This window comes from Ursus arctos, unplaced genomic scaffold (assembly GCF_023065955.2).
Source record: "Ursus arctos isolate Adak ecotype North America unplaced genomic scaffold, UrsArc2.0 scaffold_1, whole genome shotgun sequence".
In the NCBI taxonomy this organism is placed as follows: domain Eukaryota; kingdom Metazoa; phylum Chordata; class Mammalia; order Carnivora; family Ursidae; genus Ursus; species Ursus arctos.
The window spans coordinates 90505490-90526120 of NW_026622763.1; the positions used below are offsets into that span (position 1 = coordinate 90505490).

The following is a 20631-nucleotide window of genomic DNA, read 5'->3' on the forward strand; positions in this document are numbered from 1 at the left end:
CTATGTGATGTTTACACAGACCCAGAGTCAGAAACGCTGAAAACTATGAGACCTTTTGGGAGCCACATTCCAGGAAAATGAGACGCCAGTCAGCTCAGTGTCACTTTCTCCCCCTCGACAACCCCTCCCCGCCCTGCCCCCTCCCTGCTGGGGTGTGTGTGTGTGCACGAGCGCGTATGCACTGCTTATGACACACGCCCCAAGCTGACTTATTAACTCCTGAAGGTCCTACACTCTATTACCTCAGAGAGAACTCTAGGAAGATGGAGTGGATGTGGACAGGGGGTATCAAAATGTACAACTTCTCACAAATTTTTTTAAACAGCGAGGAAATGGCTTCCCACCCAAGACCTACCTTATCCTTGACCCGCACCCCAGGGGAGGAAGAAGCCAGAAGAACACAGAGCCCAGAGGAAACCAGTGGCTTCCTGGTAAACCCAGGAAAGTTGAGGAAGAGTATCCAGGGCAAACACAGGTTACTCAGGTGCTGTCAGGGAACCCCAGCATCAGAATCTTTGGGGACATTAGGGGCACGTGGGTGGCTCAGTCGTTAAGCGTCTGCCTTTGGCTCAGGTCATGATCCCAAGGTCCTGGGATCAAGCCCCGCATCGGTCTCCCTGCTCAGTGGGAAGCCTGCTTCTCCCTCTCCCACTCCCCCTGCTTGTGTTCCCTCTCTTACTGTGTCTCTCTCTGTCAAATAAATAGAACTTAAAAAAAAAAAAAATCTTTGGGGACATCAGATAATACTGCATATCCCTGGATCCAAGCCCAGGCTCACTGAATCAAAGCAGAGGGTGGCAGGCACATGCTTGACAGGCTCGCCAGGTGACACAGAGGCCCACTGACAGGTGACGTGAGAGAAGAGTGACCCATGGCTCTTCCCCTTAGGAATCAGAAAACGAGCCTCAACAGCAGACTGTAGAGGCTGAAAGCAGAACGGGGAGGTCCCCTGCTGCAGGGAAAAGTCATCAGGCTTTGGAGCTCCAGCTTTACGACTGGCACAAGTGCTTCACCTCGGTGTTCTCATTTGACAGTGTGGCCAATTACATCTGCTTAGGTGTATTTTCTCAAGGATGACATGAGTTGAGTGTCAAGTAGCCACCATGCAGAGGACACTCAATAAACAGTGGCCACAAACAGAGTGATTGCAATGAGAAATCCTGTAAAAGTAAGAGAAAAAAAGTAGGGTCTTTGAAAAGGCCAACAAAGTTGACAAGCGTTTAGGTAGACTGACCACGAACAAAAGAGAGAAGATCCAAATTACTAGAATCAGAATTGGAACAGGAGACATTCCCGCCGACCTCGTGGAAATAAAAAGAATTGTGAAGGAAGACTGCGAACGATCATATGCCAATGAGTTAGATAGCCAAGAGGAAATGGACAAATTCCTAAAAAGACACAAACCTCCCGGGCCACCTGGGTGGCTCAGTCAGTTAAGTGTCTGATTCTTGGTTTCGGCTCAGGTGAAGATCTCAGGGTCATGAGATGGAGCCCCACGATGGCTCCACGCTCAGTGCAGAGTCTGCTTGGGATTCTCTCTCTCTCTCTGCCCTTCTCCCTCTCTCTCTCTAAAATAAATAAATAAAATCTTTTTTTAAAAAAGACACAAACTTCCAACACTGATTCAAGAAGAAACAGAAAACCTGACTAGACCTCAACCAAATAAAGAGATAGAACTCACAGTCAAAAAACTACCCACACACACAAAAAAAAGCCCAGACTCAAACTGCTTCACATGTGAATTTAAAGAAGGATCAATATCAATTGATTCTTTTTTTAAAGATTTAAAGAAGAATCAATATCAATTCTTCCCAAACTCTTCCAAAAATTGGAAGAGGAGCAAACACTTTTCAACTCATTCTATGAGGCCAGTATTACCTTGATGCCAAAACCAGACGAAGACATTATAAGAGACAGAAAACTAAAGACCAATATCTCTTATGAGCAGAGATGCAAAAACCTTCAACTAAATACTAAAAAATGTAGCTACATATAATAATAATCATACGCCATGACCAAATGTGATTTGCCCCAGGAATACAGGGCTCTTTTCACACCTGAAAATCAACAAGTGTAACCCCAGTCCATAATTAAATTCCACAAAACAATCCATATCAAAGGAATAGAAAAACAAAACCACTTGATCGCCTCAATAGATGCAGAAAAAGATTCTGACAAAATCCAGCAATCTCTCCCGATTTAAAAAAACAATAAACACACTAGAAATAGAAGGAAATGCCCCTGACAAATGGCATCACAAAAAAACCCACAGCTATCATCATGCTTAATGGTGAAAGACTGCATACTTTCCCCTCCAGTCAAGAGCAAGATTAGGATTTCTGCACTTGCTACTTCTAGTCAAGATCGTAACGGAGGTTCTATCCAGGACAAGGGGTGGGGGGATGAAGGGGATAAGAAATCAAAAACATCCAGGTTGGAAAGGAAGAAGTGAAACTATCTCTATTCACAGATTACACGATCTCATATATAGAAAATCTTTAAAAATCCATTTAAAAACTATTAGAACGAATGAGTTCGTCAGGTTGCAGGATAAATCTCCAATGTTCAAAAGTCAGTTGTATTTCTATACACTGGCAATGAGCATTCTGAAAATGAAATCAAGAAAACAATTCCATTTTAAGAAATTCCATTTCTTCATTGAAAAGAATAAAATACTTGGGAATAAATTTTACAAAACCTACTCTGAAAACTACAAAACCTTGTTGAAAGAAATTTTAAAAGATCTAAATAAATGGAAAGACATTCCATGCTCATGGCTCAGAAGACTCAATATTGTTAAGATAGTAATACTCTCCAAATTGGTCAATAAACTCAACACAATCTCCATTAGAATCCCAGCAGGTTGCTTTGTAAAAATTGATAGGCTGATCCTAAAACTCAGGGACCCAAACAACCAAAGCAATCTTGAAAAAGAAGACTCACACTTCGGGTGCCCAGGTGGCTCAGTCAGGTAAGCATCTGCCTTCAGCTCAGGTCATGATCCCAGGGTCCTGTGATCCAGCGCCTGGCAGGCTTCCTGCTCGGCAGGGAGCCTGCTTCTCCCTCTGCCTCTGCCTGCCACTCCCCCTGCTTGTGTGCTCTCTCTCACTATCTCTCTCTCTCTCTGTCAAATAAATAAAATTAAAAAAAAAAAAAGACTCACACTTCCCAATTTTAATACTTACCACAAAGCAACAGTAATCCGAATAGTATGGTACTAGCATAAGGATAGCCATATGTATCAATGAAATAGAGTTAAATCCAGAAATAAACCCACACACCTATAGGCAATTGATTTTTGGCAGGATTGTCGAGATCATTCAGGGTGGAGAGAACAGTCTTTTCAACAAATGGTTTTGGGACAATTAGTTAGCCACATACAAAGGAATGCAGTTGGGCCCTTACCTCATACCCTATATAAAAATTAACTCGGGGTGTCTGGGTGGCTCAGTCAGTTAAGCGTCTGCCTTCAGCTCGGGTCATGATCTCAGGGTCCTGGGATCAAGCCCCACATGTCTGGCTACCTGCTCAGCAGGGAGTCTGCTTCTCCCTCTCTACCCCCTCCATGCCCTCCCCATGCTTTCTCTCTCTCTCTCTCTCAAATAAATAAAATATTTTTAAAAATAACTCAAAATACATGAAAGACTAACTGATAGAGCCAACATTATTAAACTTTAAGAAGAACACCCGGGGTCAAATCTTCATGACCTTGGATTTGGCCATGAATTCTTAGGTATGACACCAAAAGCAAAAGCCATTAAAAAATAATAATAAACCAGGCTGTATCAAAATTTTATCCTTTTGTGCTACAAAGTAAAAGAACAACACACAGAATGGGAAAAAAAATACCTCAAATCATATCAGATAAGTGACTTGTATCGTGAACATATAAACAACATTTACAACTCAATAATAAAGACAACCCAATTTTTTAAGTGGGGAAAGAATCGGAATAGACATTTCTCCAAAGAAGATACACAAATGACCAATAAGCACATGAAAAGATGCTCGTCATCCCTACTCATCAGGGAAATCAGAGCAAAACCACAATGAGATGTCACTGCATTTTCACGAGGATGGCTATAATCAAAAAGTCAGATAAGCAGCGACAAGGATGTGGAGAAATCATGACCTTCATGCATTGCTGGTGAGGATGTAAAACCGTGCGGCTCTGTTATGGGTTGGATTGCGTCCCGCTAAAAAGATATGTTGAGGTCCCAATCCCCAGGACCTAAGAACATGACCTTCTTTGGAAGTAGGCTCTTTAGAGAGATAATCAAGTTAGAATGAGGTTTTTGTTGTGGGCTCTAATCTAGCATGGCTGGTGTCTTTATAAAAATCTGGACACAAAGACAGGCGGACACAGGGGGAAGATGATGCAAAGACATACAGGGAAAATACCACATGAAGACAGAGGGCTGGGGAGATGCTTCTGTAAGACAAGAAGAGCCACAGATTGCCAGCAAACCCCCAGGTGCTAGGAAGAGGCAAGGAAGGATCTCCTCCACAGCTTTCAGAGGAACGTGGCCCTGCCAACACCTTGATTTTGGACTTCCAGCCTCCAGAACTGTAAGACCACACATTTCTGTTGTTTAAAGTCACGGGCCTGTGGTACTTTGTTACAGTAGACCTAGAAACCTAATATAAGCTACTTTGCAAAACAATCTAGCAGTTCCTCCAAAAGTTAAGCAGAATTAACGTACGACCCTGCGATTCCACTCCTTGGTATATGCAGTCGGCCCTTGAACAAGGGCATTAGGGGCCCCAACACTCTGGGCAGTGAAAATCCCCATATGACTTTTGACTCCCCTAAAACTTGACTACTAATAACCTACTGTTGACTAGAAGCCTTACCAATAATATTAACGGTCAATTAACACATTTTTTAAATTGAAATCGGCACATATTTTATATGGTATATGTATTACATATTGTAGTCTTACAACAAAATAAGCTAGAGGAAAGAAAATGTTAATTAAAACACCATAAGAAAGAGAAAATGCATATCCATGACCATCCTGTAAAAATCTGTGTATAAAGTGGACCTGTGCAATTCGCACCTGTGTTGTTCAAGAGTTGACTCTAGGGGTGCGTGGGTGGCTTGGTCATTAAGTGTCTGCCTTTGGCTCGGGTCATGATCCCAGGGTCCTGGGATCGAGCCCAACGTCGGGCTCCTTGCTCAGCAGGAAGCCTGCTTCTCTCTCCCACTCTCCCTGCTTGTGTTTCCTCTCTTGCTGTCTTACTCTCTGTCAAATATACAAATAAAATCTTTAAAAAAAAAAAAAGAGTTGACTCTATACCCCCAAGAAATGAAAACATACAGTCACAAAAAGACTTGAACATGAATATTCATGACAGCATTATTCATAATCATCAAAAGGTAGAAACAACCCACAAGCCCATCCATTGAGGAATGGATAAACAAAATGTGGTATACTCCCATGACGGAATATTATTCAGCCATGAAAAAGATATGCCTTAAAAACATTACACTAAGTGAAAGAAACCAATCATGAATATTATTCCATTCATATGAACTCTCCAGACCAGGGAAATGTGTAGAGACAGAAAGTGAATTAGTGGTTGCCTAGGGCTGGGGCAGGGGTGGGGGGAAAGGATGGAGGGACTGAAGAGTGATAGCCATCATGTACAGGTTTCTTTGCAAGGGGACGAAAAGGCTCTGATATTGATGGTCAGTGCCTGACCAAGAGAGAAAGGATGGAGATGGGTCTTCAGAAATTGGGGACCCGTGGTTCTCAAATTCGGCTGCCAAGGGGACTTACCTGGCCAGGTTTAATTTAAATCAACTATATTGAGAGACAATTTAAATACAATAAATGCATGCCTTTTAAGTATATAGTCCAAGGAGCTTGACAGATGTCTACACCTGCATAACTACCACCACCATCAAGATAAAGAACATTTCTATCACCCAGAAAAGTTCCCACACGCCCTTTTGCAAGCTTCCCACCACCCCCAGTTCCAGAAAACTACTAATCTGCTTTTTTGCCATGATGGCTTCCTACTTTCAAGAATTTATAAAAGATGGAATCATCCAGTATGTACTTTTGTATGTCTGGCTTCTTTCCCCCAGCAGTGTTTTCAACATTCACCCACAATGCTGTGTGTAACAATAGTTCGTTCCTTTTCATTGCTGGGTAGTATATCACTGGGCCATTATATCACATATTTCTCCATTCACCTGCATTTGAATATTTGGATTTTTCCAGTTTGGGGCTATGGTATCTAAAGCTGCTACACATATTCATGTATTTTGTAGACATATTTCCATTTCTCTTGGGTAAACACCTTAGGGTGCCATTGCTCGGTTAGGCAACAAGTGTGTGTATAATTCATAAGGAACAAATTCATATGAATTCATAATTCATAAAGTCAAACTCTTTTCCAGAATGCTTGTACCATTCTATACTCCCAATGCTGGTTTTTAAAAATCCCAATTCCCGATCATGCCCCAAACCAATTAAATCAACTCTGGGGAGAAGGACCCAGGCATCATGACTGCCCCCAGGGATTCTAATGTATAGATAAGGTCTTTAGAGGCACTGCTGCAGTCTCAGGTGCCCTGGGACAAGCGAATAAGCAAAAGACACATTGTATTCACTGGCACCATTTCCTTCTGCCTCCTTGATAATGGAAAGAAGAGAAGAAAAACATAGGCGAGTATCTTGCCAAGTCCACGCTTTGCCCTATGTTGGTCCCCCAGATTCTCCCCACCTTTCACGAGTTAGGAGAAGGCAGGAGGAATACAAAATAATAATATTGGCAACTTTTTGACCACTTGATCTTGAACATGGCATTAGAGTTGGGTCATCATTCTCAGTGCTCACGAGAGCCCTGCAAGATAGGTCCTACCATCATCCCCACGGCATGGATGAGGGAACTGGAGCTCAGAGAGGTTAAGGAACTTGCCCAAGGTCACACAACCAATTATGGACGCAGTCAGGATTTAAACACAATACTCTGCCTCCCAAGGCCAAAGGACAACTGATGTGTCCTGCGGCCACGAGCCTCCCCCAGTCCGGTGATACCAGGTAGCCGGAGAATACTCCAAGCCCCCAACACAACCGTGAAGGAAGGTTGCAGGTGTGTTTATGAGAGAGCAGGAAAGGTGGTGTGTCATATGACTGAAAGGTGGGGTTCATTACGGGATTTCCTTTCCTTTCAAGCTTAAAGGATGGGACTTAAACCCCTTTGGTACAGGGAGGAGACCAAGTCATTGCTGGGGAAGAGCCAGAGTCTGGGAAGAGGGTAGGAGAGAGAGAAAGAGAGAAGCGGGAGGTGAGTAGGAGCCTGGAGGCTGGAGGCTGAGGCATGGGCAATTTGCCTGCCCAGCAGCTGCCTGGAACCTTCCTTTAATTCGCATCCGACCAGGAATGGAAATGAGCATTTTGCTGGAAGGTGCTGCATTTTTCAGCCGGGACTGCTATTTTAAAACAAGGGGCAAATCAGGAGTGCAAAAAACGTTTTCAAAAATGTATTAGGGATTAGGGAAACGGTGTGGGCTACTCAGGTACTCCCTGGATCATCTTTGCGACTTTTCTGTAAATCTAAGACAACTCTAAAATTATGTTTCCTTTAAAATAATAGATAAATAGATGATAGTTAGCTAGCTAGATAAAACGCACCTGGAGGTTGTGGAATCCTATAGCAGGGGAGCGAGAAAAACACAAAGCAGAAGACAATCTGCCGTGTATACACGCACCGTGCGTATACTGAAATAAAAGTGGAAGACAAATCCTGGGACACCCACGTTAATCCTCAACAGGAGAGAAACAACTGGGGACAGGTAAGGACCCCATGAGACATAGGGGTGGAGACTAAGGGAGGCTTGGAACTGCTTCCTTCAAGGGATTTGGAGTGGAAAGCTGGAGGGTGGCAGTTCCATCCACTGTGGTGAGTCTCAAACGTCCAAACCAGCCCCGCTCTCTGCGTGTCTCACTCTCTTTCCTTCTCACCTGCTCCCCACCCATGGAGCCCAGGGCAGTGCCAGAATCATGTAGAAAGCCACTGGCCCTTAACCAAGTTGGTCACCCTCCCCGGGCCCCAGTTTGGGATCTATAAAATAGGGCTACCATGAGCCCAACCCACCTCACAGAACCGAGAAGGTGAATGAAGACAATTTGTGTATTACAAAGTTCTGCGTGGATACAGATGATTAAGCGTTCATAGCACGTCTGTTCATAATAGCCCCAAATTGTAAATAATCCAAATGGCAATCAACAGTGGGAGGGATAGGGGCGCCTGGGTGGCTCAGTCGTTAAGCGTCTGACTTTGGCTCAGGTCATGATCCCAGGGTCCTGGGATAGAGCCCCGCAACGGGCTCCCTGCTCAGCGGGAATCCTGCTTCTCCCTCTCTCTCTGCTGTTCCCCCTGCTTGTGTTCCCTCTCTCACTGTCTCTCTCTCTGTCAAATAAATAAATAAATAAAATAAAATTTAAAAAAACAGTGGGATGGATAAACAAATTGTGGTTTATTCATATATTGTAATACAACGTAGTGATCAAAAAGAATGAGCCGCTGTAATATGCAAGGGCGGGTGACCCTCCCAGACAGCAAGCTGAGCATAAGCCAAACACAAAAGTAAATAGGGGCGCCGGGGTGGCGCAGTCGGTTAAGCGTCCGACTCTTGGTTTCAGCTCAGCTCATGATCTCAGGGTTATGGAATCGAGCCCCATGTCAGACTCTGCAATCAGCACAAAGTCTGCTTAAGACTCCCACTCCCTCTCCCTTTCCTTCAGCTCCTCCCCCTGCTCGCTTGCATTCGCTCTCTAAAATAAATAAATCATTTTAAAAAAAGAGTAAACATACTGTATGATTCAATTTATATGAAGTCAAAAAGAGGCAAAACTAATCTGTGATGGCAGAGGTAAGACTCTAGAAATTTCCTTTGGGGGATACTAACGTGGAGGGGTGCAAAAGGGCACTTCTGGGTGCTGGAAATGTTCTAGATCTTGATCTGGTTCATAATAGGTACAAACTTACTGATGTGTGCACTTGACAAGCTGGTGAGTTATACTCCAGCTAGAAAATGTAAGTGACTAAAATTATGTGGGGTGTGAGTCTCTGTCAGAAGGTCTGAGGGCTTTTTGGAAGGATATTACGAAACGATTTTGCTGCTCCTTCTCTCCTGCTCTCATGCCCTCCCTCGCCCCACTCCACAGCCTCTCTCTAAATAGGAACCTCTTGTTCCTCAACATTCCTTTATTCCACGCCTTTACTCCTTCATCGGAACCCCTACTATGAGTCGGGCACTGTTCTAGAAGCTGAGGGTACAACCTCACTCTCAGCCCTCCTTTGTGCAATAAGCAGGTATTTTAACATCTACTCTGGGGCTCCTCCTTGACCAGCATGGAGCATTTTCTCTCAAGCACTTCCCAGCAGCAAAGAACTGGGCATAGAATATCTGAGATCCTTTCCAGTCTTCACCCATGCTTCAAGAAAGGAGAAAGGTACCTACTATGTGCTGGTGTACATTTCCTCCTTTTTTTTTTTTTTAATGATTTTTTATTAGTACATTTACTCCTGTACAACACAGGTCACACAGCTGGAAGGCAGCCTGCCTAGAGGGGTGTGTCTGACTCCTACCTCTCTGCCCTTCCCACCCCTCCCACAGACCAGCTCCCCAGGAGCCAGGTCAACTTTGCCCTCTCTCTGGGCATCTGCGTAGTCGGCCTCCAAAGTGGCCCCCCAGGGATTCTTGCCTGCAAGTATTCATGTCTTTATATAGGTCCCTCCCACAGTCAATGAGGATGACCTATACAATGAATAGGATATTGTAAACATAACAGTGTTTTCCTTCCAAGGTGAGGATATAAAGACATTGTGGCTACCACCTTGCTCTTTCTTGAATCACCTACTCTAAGGAAGCCAGCCACCATGTTGCGAGGACACTCAAGCAGGTCTATGGAGAGCGCCATGTGGCAAGAAACTAGGACCTCCTGCCAACAGCCAGCGCCAACTTACTAGCTACATGAATGAACCACCTTGGAAGCAGCTCCTCCAGCCCGTCAGGCCTTCAGATAACTACAGCCCCAGCTGACATCATCACTGACACCCCATGAGAGACCCCAGGCCAGAACCAGCCAGCCAAGCCACTCCCAAATTTCTGACCCATGGAAACTATATGAGATAATAAATGTTTGTTGCTGTTTTAAGCTACTAAATTTGGGGGTAGACTATTACATCGTATTGCTATATGTAAATAATATAGCCCCTCCCAGATCAGATCATGCTGCAAGAATAGTCTGGAAGGTGGCATGTTAAGGTGTCCAGAACTATCCACTCACTGGCAGAGTGACCAGCATGGGCCGAATTTGAGAGGACAGGAGAGAACACACATGCACAAGAAATCCCCAGTGTGTGGGAAAAGAGCTATGAAATAAGAAATCAAGCAAAGCAGAAATCTTGGCACCTTTTCCCTAGAAATTTCTCACACACTCCATCTATCTCAGTAAATGGAACCACGTGCACCCAGTGACTCTGGCCAAAAACCTGGGAGTCATCCTTGGGCCCATTCTCTCTCACACACCCAAAATCTCATTGATCAGCCAAGCTTTGGGCTCTACCCCAGAATGTATCCCAGACCTGGCCCCTTCTCACTGCCTTTCCTGCAAGCACCATGGACTAAGCCACCAGCCTCCTTCATCCTAGCAACATCAGCAGCCTGTTGGCCCATCTCCCTAGCCTACCCTTGTGCCTGTTCAAGGCCAGAGTAGACTTCTCAAAACAGAGATCAGATCATGTCCCACGTGCTTAAAACGCTCCAGGGCTCACTATTCTCTAGTGACATGGCCTTCTTTCAAGCATTTGATAAGCTCATCTCACCTCAGGGCCTTTGCACTTGCTCTTCCATCTTCCAAATCATCACGTAACATCAACATTTGGGTCTCACCTCACGCAATACTTCCTCTGAGAAGTTTTCCTGGGCCATGTTAGCCTAATCACTCTCTAACCCACTGCTTTAGCTCATTTCCTTCATAGCATGTTTACCTATTTATTGTCTGTCTCTCCCAGGAGAATGTCAATCCCATGAGGGCAAACGCCTTATCTGTCTTGTTTACCTAGAGCACTGTCTGGCCCTTGGAAAGAGCTCAAGAAGCATTTGTGTAATGAGCTCTGTCTAGAGGTAAGGGAATGGATGAGATGACCTCCAAGTTGATCTAGTTATAAAATCCAGAGGACAGAGTTCTGCTGTGTGCTGTGGGGCTCACATCGCCCTTCCCAGCAGGAGGAAAAGTCAGGGCGGTAGTAAGAGCTGTGGTTTTAGGGGAAAGACTTGCCAGCTGGGTGGAGCTCACACCACCAGTGGGTCCCATTTCCTATAGAGGAAAATCCTCTAAAAAGTTCCTTCTGTCTGTCCGGCCGTGCCCTGCCAGTCCACCTCTACCCTCTGGGCTGTCCTCCGGGACTAGGCAGAGCAGGATTTTGCCACAGCCTGGTGGATTCTGAGCCCCCAGCATTTTCAAGAATTGCCAAGCAGGCTATGTCCCCAGAAGTCACCTTTGGCGTCCCTCTGTCATCCTACAGGAGGCTGCTGTATAATAAGAAACCCTCTTTGGTCACTCCTCCAGACCTCTCTCAGCCCCCATTCAGCCAGACTCAGACCCTTCACTGCCAGTATGTTCATCCCCTTATCCTCTCTGAAGGCATCCGCTGCTGCAAGAGATGGAAAGCAAAGGGGGAGGGCAGGGAAGGATATAGGAACTTCAGCAAGATGGGATATTTAGAAGGAAGCACAAAGGCCCAGGGACAAAGACGAATGAGGAAGTAAACTGTGAGACCTTGGGAAAGTCATTCACCTTTTGGGTGACTCAGTTTCCTTATTTGTACAACAACAAGATCTTTCAGCCTGTTTCATGCTGTGATGGAATTAAAAGAATAAAATCAGATAATGCATTGAAGCCCTTTCTAAAGCCTGAAGCACTGTACAAACACTCATTGTTATTAAGAGAAGCAGGTGCAGAAAGGAAGGGAGTAGACGGGAGGAGCAAGAAAACGCAGTCTCTGGGGTTAAGGGTGGAGAAGCTCTGCTCTGGATGAAGAGAACAAGGAAGGAGATGGAGGGAGAAGCAGAAACTCACTGCCCCCCCCCCCAACTGAAGGAGACAAGGCTAGGAGAGCTGGAAAAGCAGAAGGCGATGGGAGGGGCAGCAGCTCTCCAGGTGTGCCCATTGTGAGCCAGGCCCTTTGCACGTCTGCTAGGAGGGCACCCCTACCTGGAGTTTACCGATGGGGAGATGCCCCCAGCAGAGCCGCATACTTAGCTTGAGCAAGGTCACCAGGGAGCAAGTGGTCTCCCTCCCAGATCTGTCCACCTACGAGCATCCTCCAAAATAACACTAGGCTCTTGGAATCACCAATTGATCAATCAGTTGCTACATTTTTGAGCACCTACCTTATGTCAGGCACTGTATTGGGTACTTTCACCCACATTATCCCATCTTATCCTCATAATAACCTTTTCTTATTCCCATCCCCTTGAGGATGAAACAGAAGCTCAGAGAGGTTATGTGACTTGCGCAAGGTCACTCAGCAAATAAAGATGCAGAGCACGAAATGCACCAGATACTGGGTCTCCAGTGCTCAGTGCATCCTTTTGAAACTTCCTCCCTCCCCCTTCCATTCACTGAACTCCTTCCTGAAAGATCAGGAACAGCAAAGGTGGGGTGAGAGGGCAGGGAGGTGAGCCATTGGGGGGGGGGGGGAATGCAGACTGACAGGTAAGGCAGGGCATTTCCACCTCCAGGGAGCTGAGCCCATCTGACAGAGCAGCTTCCCTACCAAATAAGCCATCATAATCCATTACTCCAAGAAGCCGACCCCTGATCCAGCACTCCTCTGACCAGGCCTGAGACCATGCAACAGGGCTCCAACCAGCCTGGCCAACCAGGACCCAGCAGCCCCTCTGGCCTTCTTGCCTCAGTTTTCCTCTCTCACCAAGACCAGCCCTGAAACACTGATGGGGAAACTGAGGACCAAAGTGCCACCTGGCCAATAAAGAGAGCGGGATGGCTCCACAGGAGGTTCCATGCCCAGAGAAACTCTGACCTCCGACCTCAGCCCCACTTCCCCACCTATTCCATTTTCCCCCTGCTCTCGGGCTTCTTTGGCTGCAGCCCCCATCCTGAGATTTTCCAGGCTGCCCGAACTGGGCCAACCAGGGCTCTGCGCGGCCCACGGGAGAACCGAATTGCAGCCCCCTCCTCCTCCATTCCCCCAACCAGCACCCCCCCCCCAACTAGGTAGAAATACCTTCAGAGACCCCTCCCTCGGAGCTCCGTCCCCGCCAGCCACTTTCAGGAGCTGCCCAGACCCCGCACCCCGGGCCCCCGCCCCCGGCCCTCGCCTTCACCTTGACCCGGGCCGGCTCCAGCCCCAAGCTTTGCATAAACAAAGAGCGGGGCAGGGGACGACCGGGGCACCGCCCCCGGCCCCTCCGCGCCCACAGCTCCCCGCCCGGACCGAGCCAGTCCCGTCCCCGAGCCCCCCGCGGAGCCAGCCGGCCCGCAGCCCCTTACCTTGGCCTGGCATTTCCGATGACAGGAGAAGCTGCAGACTGCGAGAGGGCGAGACACAGAAAGAAAGTTTAGCCGCGAGGTATGAAATGGAAACTCGGGCGAAATCTCCTCCCACCCCCGCCCGCACTCGGCGCTCGGGAGGGAGGGGAGGGAAGGAGGAACGGAGGGAGGAGGGGGCAGAGGGGGGCGGCTGCCGCAGCTCCCCGGGGCCTGCGGGGCGGGAAAGCCCGGGACTGCGGACCCGCGTGTCGGGGAGGCGCGGAGCCCCCATCTCCAGAGCCCCTGGGGCGGGCGCGGGAAGGTGGGAGGGGCGGGGGAACCAACTCCCCCGCTGGATCCTTGCCAGGGGCAGAGGTGGCCCGGACCCAGGCCCCGTGGCAGCGCTGAGAAATACGGGGGGCCTTCTCCCCTTACATACACACCAGGCAGGCAAGCAGCCAGCACCCCAGGAACAATCATCACGCTCACTCTCCCCCCAAGACAGACACACAGACCCGATTTACCGTCCAGGAGAGGACAAGTGCACACACACACACACACACACACACACAGAATCACCTATAACCTCTATCCCCATACACTCGTCCAGACATGCACACATACACACATATATACACACACAGCCTGACACACACTCACACTCATGCCCAAGGGAAACCTCTGACTCCGGGGCCCCAACACACACACTTTCACAGGACACCCTCAGAGTACAGCCTGACACGGTTGGTGGACACGGACACACGGATAGATGCTTACACAGGCTCACAAACTTCTGCATCACTTGAAACACACACACACACACACACACACACACACACACACACACTGCCCTCCCACTACCAGAAGCTGGAATCAAATTTCCTATGGGGTTCCCTCAGTCTGGAATGTCCCAGCCCTGCCTGCCCCACCCCCAGGGCCCTCCACCCTGGGGTTTGGTGGTCCCCTCCCACCAGGTCCCACAGAAGGGGTGAGGGGTCTACTGAGCCGAGCTTCTGCACTGACTTGACCTTTTTAGCTGCTGAGACAGGTGGGTTACGGGCACTGGTTAGAGAACAGTGGTCAGGGAGGCAGGGGAGAGCTGTCCCGACCCCAAATCCCTGGCAGCCACAGCCCTGGGCCACAGCCAGCTGCCCTGGCCTCTTGGATCTACAGTTTGTCCAACCCCTTTCTGGCTTTGAGCCAACCTGATTCTCGGCAGAATGCAAAAGGGGAGACCGAGGCACAGAGGAAGGCCCAGAGCTGCCAAAACAGGTCTCTCCATACAAGGCTTCTGATTGGTCTGTAGGAGTGGAAGTCTGGGATGTGACCTTGGCCATCGGCCCTGCCTGGGACCTTGTTCTCCCAGAACCTAGTCCTGGCCCCAGCTCAGGCCTGTGACTCAGCTGGTGCTGAGCAAGGCTTTCCTGACCCCATCAGCCACCCAGTCCAGCCCAGGGACTTCTCCACCCCTGTCCACACCAAGGACATACCCACCCCTGGCCACCCAAGTCAAGTCATGCCCATCTGTCTAGCCTTTCTGCTTCTCTCTTGCCCCACCCCCTCAACTACTCCAGGATGGCAACTCCCCTCCAGACACCCCGGCCCCACCCCCATGCCTTCTTTCCTGGCCTTGGAATGTGGAATTGAGAAAGCCTTAGGCCATGTGGCCTGAGCTTGGAAGGCCCTTCCAGCCAAGCAGGTGCCCCACTGGGCCACTACCTCCAAAGAGAAGGACCTTTCCCCTTGCTCTGCTAATCAAATCCCAGGCCTTGGGGAATAAGTCCTGGGCCCCTCCTCTGAGGCCTCCCTCGCTGTTCCCTCCTTCCTCACTGGTATCACCACACAGCACATTTCCCCCACCACCTTGGTCCCTACAGCTGTGGGCTCCGTCAAAGGAAGGACCTGTCTCTCCCTCCCTCTCTCTCTCTCTCCCTCTTTCTCTCACTATGCAATACCTGGTACACAGTAGAAGCTTAATAAATGATTGAGAAGTTGGACCTGACTGAAGATCTCCCCTGGAGATCTCCATTAATGGAGACCTCCATTTAATCATTCCCACTCCACTCTCAACCTTTCCCTGAGCCATACCCTGCCCCCAACATTTCATAATCCATCAAAAAAGGCATTCCCTAAGTGTCCACTCTGGGCCTCCTAACCCCAGTCAAGATACCAACAGCACAAGGATAGCCAGGACTCCATCCTCCTCAAGTATCACACTGCATACTGCAGACAGTTCACAGAATGCACCAAATCCTTTCCTACCCCAGGACCTCTGCACTTGCTGTTCTGGCTGCATGGAACATTCTCCCTCACCCTAGCTGTCCATTGCTCACCAAGCCAAATCCTTCTTCTACTTGCAGAATCCACTGAAAGCCATCTATCTCCTCAAAGAAGCTTTTCCTGACCACCCAAGTGACATTAAACACCTCCAACATTCTTTCTCAGCAGCACCCCGATAATTTTCTTCTTAACACAGTTCATAGTCTGACAAATCAACGTGAATAATTCCTGCTCACTTATGAATAGTATATCTCCCTACACTAGATCCATGAGGGCAGGGAGCATGCCTGTCTCGTTCACACCAAGTCCCCAGCAGCTAGAACAGTTTCTGATCCAGGCCCCCCACACCAAACAGCAGCTTTGTGCAAAGTAGAAAATATGTTACCCTCTGGGCAGACCAGCCTCTTGGACACACAGCTGAATACGGCGTCTTTGTGGAAATGGCGAGAAGGTGCCCTTTCTCCAGGTGGACCCAACTCTGTACCTGGGTGCGTGGTTTGGAGAGCAAAGCGTGGCTGCTTCCGGAGCTCTCTCGGGTAGGCGCCCTTGGCAGTGAACGGCCTGCATGACCATACGGGGCGGCCCTGCCTGTCACACAGTGGGCAGACACTCAACAAATGTCCTTGGGCGGAGGGCAGATGGAGAGACCGTAGGGCAACGGCAGTACAGTGAGCGGAGGGCTCCATGCGTTCTGGAATGCAGAGCGTGCCCTTGAGAGCTCTCCAGCGGGAGCAAACGAGACCTTCCCCAGCCTCCGGCCCAGAAGACAAAAGCTCGGCAAACTCCACTCGAGTGGCAGGTTCCCAGCAGCTCTGCTGGTGGATTTTTTAGACCTTAGGAGCACCTGTACCCACCCCCAGGGAGGCCCTCCAGGAACAGTGCCCTCACAGTAGGCCACCCTTCTCCAGTCTCCCCCAGGGGGCAGTATCTCCTACTCTAACTGGCAGGTCCCCTACTGTCATGCGCACCTTGGTCGTGCCACTCTGCTGGCTTCCCACTTCCCAGATGCATATGGCACATTCAACTGTGCTCCAGAAAGGGAAACTGAGGCAGCCAGTGTTTCCTGCCTCCTGGATGCACACCCTCCTGTCATCCTCTCCCACGGTGACTAGGGCTGGCTCATGTACCCCACTGAGTATTGTAGAAATGCTGGTGTGTGACTCCTGAGGCTCAGTCATCAAAGGCATCGTGGCTTCAGCCCCGGTCTCTTGGATCACCGGCTCTGGGAGAAGCCAGTCACCACATCGTGAGGACACCCAGGCAGCGCTACAGAAAGGGCCATGTGATGAACAGCTGAGGCCTCCTGCCACCAGCCAGTCCCAACTTGGTAGGTGCATGACCGAACCACCTTGCAAGTGGATCCTCCGGTCCCTGTCAGGCCCTCAGGTGACTACGACCCCGGCTCACGACTACAACTCAAGAGAGACCAAGGGTCCAAACCACCCAGTGAAGCCACACGTGAAACCCTGACCCTCGGAAACGCTGTGAGATCATAATTTCATATCTGTTGCAAATTGCTAAGTTTGGGGACAAATTTGTTATGTAGTTACAGGTAATCAACACAGAAACCAGAGCCCAGGATCCCTCAGAAAGCAAGAGGCTAAAGGCTGATGATGGACACTGAAGCCAGAGGCCATCTCCTTGCTCCTTCCTTGCTCCCTGGGTACAGGCATGCTTATTTCTGGAATTCCTTCTTCCCTTTCCTTTCCCTACCAAGCAATTAGTCATCGTGTCCCAGAAAGTAATTCCAAAGAGGCTGTCAAATATGCCCCCCTTCCTTCCAGGCCCCCCACTACTGCACCAGTTCAGACCAATTATCCTTCCCTGGACCCTGTCTCCCCTCCAGGCTTGGCCCCCTGCTTTAATCCATAGAGCCACAGACCATTCTCAAGTGCAAACTGATCACATTACACTCCTGCTTAGAACTGTCTTGTCCAGCTCCTCGGCACACTCATAAGGCCCTGCATGGCCTGGTCTTGCCTCTACCTCCAGCCACTGCTGCAAGAGAGATCTGCCACACTGACTCCCAAAAAGGGCGTTAAATCTGGTACATCTGAAATGGTGAACTCATATACATCCTCCAAGGTCCATTTCAAAATGTCCCTCCCTGGATAATCGGGCATTCAAAGATGATCCCTCCCCTTCCTGTGCTCCCAGTGAGGTCCTGCTCAAGCTGTCAGCTTTGCATCCTGCCCCTTCTCCTAGCACGAGGGCTGACTTACAGATGGGGCTCAACAAATGTGCTGTAAATTTAAAACTGGAAGAATTCTTCCCAGCCTCAACCGCTGGGACTGAGGCTGATGTTCTGGGGCAATGGAGCAGCCACAAGAGAGGGTGGGTGAGCCCCACTTTTCAGCTCCAGCCCCTGCTGGGAGAGGGCCAATGTGGACCACGGTCAGTGCTTTCTGAGTGCCTCAGTACGAACACCACCTATGATCCAGCCTGGTCCACTTCTCCATCTACCCGCTTACCTGCCTGGCTGCATGGAGACTGGCCCTCAGCTCAGATGTCGGTCATGCTCTGTGATCTGGGACCAGTTACGCAGCCACTCTGAGCCTCCATTTCCTCATCTATAAAATGGAGGCAATAGCAGCACCTCCTTCCCAGGGCTGTTGTGAGAATTGACTGACTTCATGTGTGCGGCTGGCCCCGAGTATGCTCTGTATGAGGTTGTAGCTGCTATCAGCGTCATCGGATTCTGTATTGCTGCTATTATACCAGAGACGCTGTTCTAGACCTGAGTGCCATCAGACAGCTGTGTGACCTGAAGCAAGTCATTCCCACTCTCTGGTCCCCATTATGCCCTGCTGACTCACTCATTTGCCTGCATCAGTCCTGAAAGCCCCTGCATCACTGAGCCCCGGAACAGATGGTCCTCAAGCCCTCTTCCGGCTGTGAGAGCCTGTGGCACCCCACTGGTCTCACCACCTGCCTCTTCCTCCCTCCGACGAAGAAAGGGGAGAGGCCCGGGTTCCAACCCTGAGTGCATCCCAGACACTGTGGAGGGAACAACCAGCCTGCGGTTGACAGGGATGCCCACTCTGCAAGGTACCGCTCCTCCTTGTGGGGGAACCAGGGCAGGAAAACGTCAGCCTTCCCATCCTGCTGTGCTTTGTACTTGAGTCGTCCCCAGACACGCATCTCGGGGTCCACCCCACCTGAGCGGACTGTGGCCTCCCCCAGTTCCCACAGAAGGCAGTGGCCTCGTAAGCCAGTGACCCCACAAGATGAAGGCCCCCGGGGAGGGACCCTGTCAAACCAAAGCTTCATGGATCCCCAGGAGCCTCATCTCTGCCCATGGGTGTCGACACGGCCTCCCACCCAGCAGGCCCCAGCTGGTGGTGGAGCAGAGAGCCCCATAGTGTGGAGGGTCCACAGGTCACCTGCTGGGTTAGACAACTGCACCCCCAGCCCAAGCCCTGAGCCAGCTCCCGCCTCACTGGGCTGCTGGTACTCTGTCCTGAGGTGGCTTCCTGCCTCCCGGGAACACAGGAAGCCAACATTGTTGGGATCTAAATGGCCTTTTCCTCCTGGCCTCAGCTCGGAAAATGAGCACATAGCCTCGGTGTGCACCTGACCCCAGCAGGAACAGCCCACACGCCCAGTAGGCCTCAGCTCCTTTCCCCAGCTGGCAGAGAGACTGGCCCAGCCACCCACCTGCCCGCGTGGCCTCACAGCCCTTCCCTGCCCTGCTTATCTTCACGGCCTGGACTGGAGGTGTGTGATGGTTTATATTATGTGTCAGCTTGGGTAGGCTATCTATCATACCCAGGTAGTTGTTCATCATTATTCTAGATGTTTCTGTGAAGGGGTTTCTTTTTTTAATAAGATTAACATTTAAATCAGGAGACCTTAAGTATAGCACATTAACTTCCATAATGTGGGTGGGCCATGTCCAATCAGTTGAAGGCCTGATCTCTCCAAGCAAGAAGGGACTCCTCCAGCAGACTGGTTTTGAAGTTGAACTGCAACTCTTCCCTGGGTCTCCACCCTGACAACAGATTTTGGACTTGCCAAGCCTCTATAATTGCATGAGCCAATTCCTTAAAATAAATTATTTATCTATCCATCCATCGACTACCCACATATCTACCTACTTATCTACCCATCCATACATACATCCTGTTGGTTCTGTTTCTCCTCAAGTAATACAAGGTATCTCAGGGGATGGCCAGGGGTTGTGGGCACCACGTGGCTCTGAAGTTCAAGCAAGAGGAAACCTTCTAGATGTTCTCATCCAGTGGTTTTCAAACTTTCATGCAGATGGACTCCTACATGGAACCTCAGTGATCTTGGGTAATATTTACTAAATGCTTGTTCTGAGCCCTTTATGTGTACATATTATGTCATTTAATCCCCCAAAGTAACCTGAGGACGGAGATGTGCTATGTGTCTCATTTTAAAGGAGAGGTGACTGAGGCTCGGACAGGTGACATAATCCGCTCAAGTTCTTACTAGTAAGGGGCAGAGCTGGGATATGAATCCAGGACGTCCGGGCTAAGTGCAAGACCACCATCCATACTGCCACCTGATATATTTAACTGCCAAAGCCAGAGCTGTTCTGATTAAAGTGGGTAGGGGTTCCAAGGGCCCCAACCCCCCAAGGCTTCCCCCTTGGGTTTCCCCTTTTTCTTACCTTCTCAGGCCCCTAAAACACCTCCAAAAAAACCTCACAGTTCCTTTCGATGACAGTTTAGAGCCTCTGATCTAGTCCAATCCGTCCTTTAGGGAAACGGGAAAGCCAGGCCCAGAGAGGTTAAGTTTCTCACCCAAGCTCACACAGCCAGACCATGGCAAAGCCAAAACTAGAACTTGGGGTCTTCCCACCCTACCA

General features: G+C 49.2%; 1 protein-coding gene across 19 annotated transcripts in view; it reads right to left on the reverse strand.

The window, feature by feature from the left end:
- The window catches only part of TNS1 (tensin 1), a 213126-nt gene that overhangs the window by 156345 nt on the left and 36150 nt on the right, over nt 1–20631 (reverse strand). For all 19 annotated transcript variants that reach the window (XM_057304703.1, XM_026491980.4, XM_044381181.3 and 16 more), the window contains exon 3: nt 13539–13576. Coding sequence is in view for 18 of the 19 variants with exons in the window: in XM_026491980.4 (XP_026347765.4) it covers nt 13539–13576 (38 nt within the window). In the remaining variant the exon portion in view is untranslated. The remainder of the gene's footprint in view (nt 1–13538; nt 13577–20631) is intronic.